Here is a 4,500-nt window from a genome sequence, read left to right on the forward strand (position 1 = left end):
CATTTTTTGTTGTGGGAGTTTGTTTTGTGCACTGTAGGATGTTTCGCAGCATCCCTCACCTCTATCCAGTAGATGTCATTAGCACACCCAGCCTCCCCACCCCAACCTCAACTAGAGACTTGCCCTACAGCCCTGGATGGGTGGATGGGGAGGCATACAGCAAAGTCACCTCTAATTTAGAACCACTGATCTACAATAATCTCTAATATCAGCTTATCAAAAGAAATTCCTTATCACTTGGTGTGTGAAAAGCAGAAGAAACAGTCATGTTCAATGTCTATGAAAATCACTAACCTTTACCAGTGAAGGTATATTTAGAGGTGATAACTTATGGCTGCCTATAGCACACCAGCAGGAAGACTGGGGTTTTGAAGGGTCTTTAACCGTAAACCATAATGACACACATTAGGTTTTACTGAAAAAAAGATGTGGAAACCTCTGTAGACACTGAGAAGAGATCATACATTAAAAAAATCTATACCCTACTGTGTTCACTGTCCACTCTGAGGACAAGGCCATCTTAACAGACTTCTTAGCTATAAAGGTCATTGCTGTCATTATCAAGAAATGTCTTATTAAGAAGAAAATCATAGCATAGGAAATTTTTTTTTCCCAAAATCATATACTGGGGAATTATAACTTAAGAAATCTGGGGAATTAAGATGGATTAGTCAGTTAGTGAAAGTATTCTGAATCTCGTCCCCTGAAACCCTCAGCTGACAGGTCCCCCCCCATTCCTAACAGCTGGCCCCTCTCTGGATGGCAGAAGCAGTCTGAAGTGTCCTCACTGAGCTCTTTTTAGTGTCCTCACTATTCCCTCGTTTGCCTCACAAATCCCGAAAGAACCTGTTGTCTGCTCTTGGGTTTGGCACTTACTTTGCCAGCCTCTTCTTTCTGTCCCTCACCATAGGGCCAGCCCAGGAGGTACCTTCTGTGCATGCTTTTGAGAAAAAGGATCTTGAGAACAGTCTGTTCCCCATCACCTTGATGAGACCTGCAAACTTGATCACTATGACCAATTACCCAGTAGCTTCAAACACTTTGTCTTTGTAATCAGATCTTTTTGACTTATAAAAGTGAATCATTTCATTCTCCATACACAGATTAACAATAAAAAATAAAAAAAAAAGAGAAACGGCATTAATGTTCAAAGAGAAGAAAATCTCCATATGAAAGCTTAAAATTATAGGACAGTGTACATAAAATTAATATTTTCAGTGCTAAAATATAAATTGCCACCACCATTTTCTTAAGAGGTAAATTGCAAAAAGTGACACTAACAACCATTCTAGAAGAATGAAACATGTACGGCATTTACTGAAACAAAAGCCAGTTATTTGTTTTTCCTTAAGAGCATTCAGATGAATTGTGTTTATTTTTTATCATAATGAAAGAGAGCGCCTTTCTGTCAATAGCGTATATGCAATGTTTATGAACTGACGAAACTATTACACTTTCCCTCTCTAAATGTCAAGTACAGAAACAGAGCAACCTTGCTGGTCAGCATGGAACATGGTACAGGTGCTGAGGATAACAGTTTGGTGGACCCAAATGTCCATCAACTGATGAAAAGATAAATGTGGTATATGCCTACAGTGGGACACTTTGGGGACATGCAAAGGAATGAAGTACATGCCACGCAAGAATGAATCTTGAAATCATGTTGCTAAGTGAAAGAGGCTGATCACAAAAGAGCATACTTTATATAATTGCATTTATATCAAAGTCCACAATAGGGAAATCTACAGAGACAGAAAGCAGATTAGTGGTTGCTTGGCTGCTGAGCATGGGGATTGTAGGGAGGGGGTGACAGCTATAGGAACAGAGTTACTTTTCGAAGTGGTGAAAATATTCAAATTCACTGTGGTGATGGGTGTGATATCTGTGAGTATGCTAAAATCTCTTGAATCGGACACTACATGGGTGAATTGTACGGCACGTGCACATCACAGTAAAGATGTTAAAAGAGAGACAGGGGAGCTCCTAACCCCTCTCTCCAGAGCCAAACTCTTGCCACCAGCAGCCAGAAGAACAGACACTTGACCTCCGTGTGCTCCAGATGACGGGCGTCCCTGGGGTTGGGGGCGACCTCTCCGAGTCCGGGCGCTGCCTGTCGCGTGGCGCCTGTGGGGTAGGTCCCCGTGTCCCCGCCCCGCGCACCGGTGCCAACGGTCACCCGCTCCCTGGGCACTTTGCCACTGGTTGAGTCCGCCTACCACGGGCACTTTTGGAAGCCGAATTCCCACTGAAAGTCCCCGACCCCGCCATCCCGCACCCATGGGCAGCGCCCTGAGCACGCGTCCGGCATGTCCACGTGGGGCGGCTGACCCCTCCTCAAGAGGTCGCCAGACTGGGACCCCGCCAAGCCCAGGAGGGTGATCACCGAGGCGTGGAGGTGCTTGTCCACCAGGCCACCCCCGGACACCATCCTGGGCCCGGATCTTTCTGGCGCTGGGGAGAGCTACGTGAAGCGGTGGCTTTGGAGTGGCGGCCACCCACGAGGGACCTGGAGCCCGGCGTCCATGGAGCTCACTCCTCCCGAGCACACGGGGAGCCCGCGGCCTCGCTGGGGCTGGGCCCCCTCACTGCAGGCGCCACCGCCGAGGGGCTCCCGGACCCCTGTGCCAAGGAGACCGTGCTGAGGGCGCCCCGCCAGAGCGAGAAAGGGAGCAGGGGGCTCGACGGCCGCTCTGGTTTGAGATCCCACCACCACCACCACCGAGAGCCACAGCAGGAGGCCCAACCCCATGCCGGATCCCGGGCCATCGGCCTTTAAGCCCCTGCTAAAAAATGGAGTGGTCGCTTCCTTCGTGCCCAGGCCCGGGCCTCTGAGCCGAAGCCTCTGCTCCTGGAGCCTCAGCGTCTGCGAGGAGGAGGCTGATTCCCGGCCTTGGCCTTGCGTCCGGCCCTCACTGTCCGCGCCCCCGCCTGCCGCAGTGCCACCGCAGTGCCACCGCAGTGCCACCGCAGGCCTCAGGTCCTCAGCTGCGAAGCTGGCAGACGCGGCGCTTCTGCGGCCTGGGCCCACCTCCCATGCACAAGAGTGGTGCTGGAGGGGCCCGGTCACCCCTGAGGACACCCGCCTGCTGGCCGCTTTGGTTTCTAAGAGTCAGAGTCCTGCCACCAGCTCCTGGGACTGAGCCCACGTATCCACATTTGTCCTGCCCATGCCTTGCTCCACACCAGCTTGGTATCACCCGGTTACCAAGCACTACTCCACCCCCTGGCCTGCTAAGCCCTCAGACCCGCCAGCCCCTACTCTGCAAGCCCCACGAAGAATCGAAGAATCGTTCCTTTCAAAACCCCTGCCTTCCCCCGCCTGCCCTATGCTTCCTGCCCTTCCCTGAAAGCAGACACTCCAGGACGGCAGGCTTTCCCCACCTCTCCTAGTTGCCCAGTTTGTATAGTTAAGTATTTAATTTTATTAAAGGGAATGTTAACAATTAAAAAAGAGCTCTTCATGCAACAATAAAGGGAAAGTGTGTTTCAGACAGAAGCAGGAGTTAGAACAAAGACTCTGCAATGGTAATTTTTAAAATTTATGTGAGGTCCAAATTTAAGTCCAATATAGTTAGAGAGCAGTGAGAGAAAATATGAGGTTAGGGAAACAGGCTGTGATGAAGTAATACAAGGCAGCCAGGCCATAGTAAAGAGAATGGGTTTTATTCTAAGAACCAAGGGTTTCAGGCAGAGGAAAGACTATGATCTGGTTGATATTTTCGAAAAGATGATTCTGGACACTGTGTGTAGAGTAGATGTCCTGGCCACAGCAGGAGTGCAGTGCAGCATTTCAAGGACGAGGTGAGGATGGTTTGATCTGAGAGGGAAATGGTGATTATGGAAAGATGCAGATGAATTTCGGGTATAGTTTGAAGGTAGACATTGTGGGACTTGCTAGTGCATTAGATAATAGCATTGGAAAAAAAGTGGAAGAATCCAAGATTTTTAGCTTATTGGTTCAAGGAAAGGATTATGATAATGCCATTTACTGAGATAGGAACTACCAAGAGGAGAAAATGTCTGAAGAAGTCAAGAGTTTTGTTCTGGTCACATTTTCTAGAACACTTGTTTTGCTGGTGGAGCTGTCAAGTTAAAAAAATGAGCCTAAGACTAACTGGAGTATTTGAAACAGAAGAAATAAATTTGGGAGTCATGAACATATAAGTTCACTGATAACACAAAAATGGTCCTTTAAACCACAGGCTACATCAGATCGTCCAAGCAGAAAATATAGATAAAAAATATAGGTAGAGAAGAGGGCCAGGGATGAAACCTATGCTGCTCCAATGTTCAGAGCATGAAAGAAAGGAGGTGCAGATAAGAAGATGCCTGAGNTAATAGCAGGGGTTGGGCAGAGTCGGTGGGCACAGAGAGGGCCAGGGTGGTGAACTGGTGGTAGGACCTGGAGGAGATCTTCTCTCTTTCTTTTCCCCTGTCAATGAAGTACAAAGCAAGATAGTGGGCAGAGGGAGAGTGGGAGGGAAGGACTCAACGTCTGAG

At 48.4% G+C, this 4,500-nt stretch overlaps 1 protein-coding gene across 1 annotated transcript; it reads left to right on the forward strand.

Annotated features, from left to right (window-relative positions):
* The first annotated feature begins 2,747 nt into the window (after positions 1–2,747).
* On the forward strand, positions 2,748–3,140 carry POM121L12 (POM121 transmembrane nucleoporin-like 12). Its single transcript, XM_008583001.1, has one exon. It carries the CDS (start codon positions 2,748–2,750, stop codon positions 3,138–3,140), a length of 393 nt encoding a protein of 130 aa, XP_008581223.1.
* Positions 3,141–4,500: the final 1,360 nt, after the last annotated feature.

The sequence above is a fragment of the Galeopterus variegatus genome, unplaced genomic scaffold, assembly GCF_000696425.1.
Source record: "Galeopterus variegatus unplaced genomic scaffold, G_variegatus-3.0.2 Scaffold2793, whole genome shotgun sequence".
In the NCBI taxonomy this organism is placed as follows: Eukaryota; Metazoa; Chordata; class Mammalia; order Dermoptera; family Cynocephalidae; genus Galeopterus; species Galeopterus variegatus.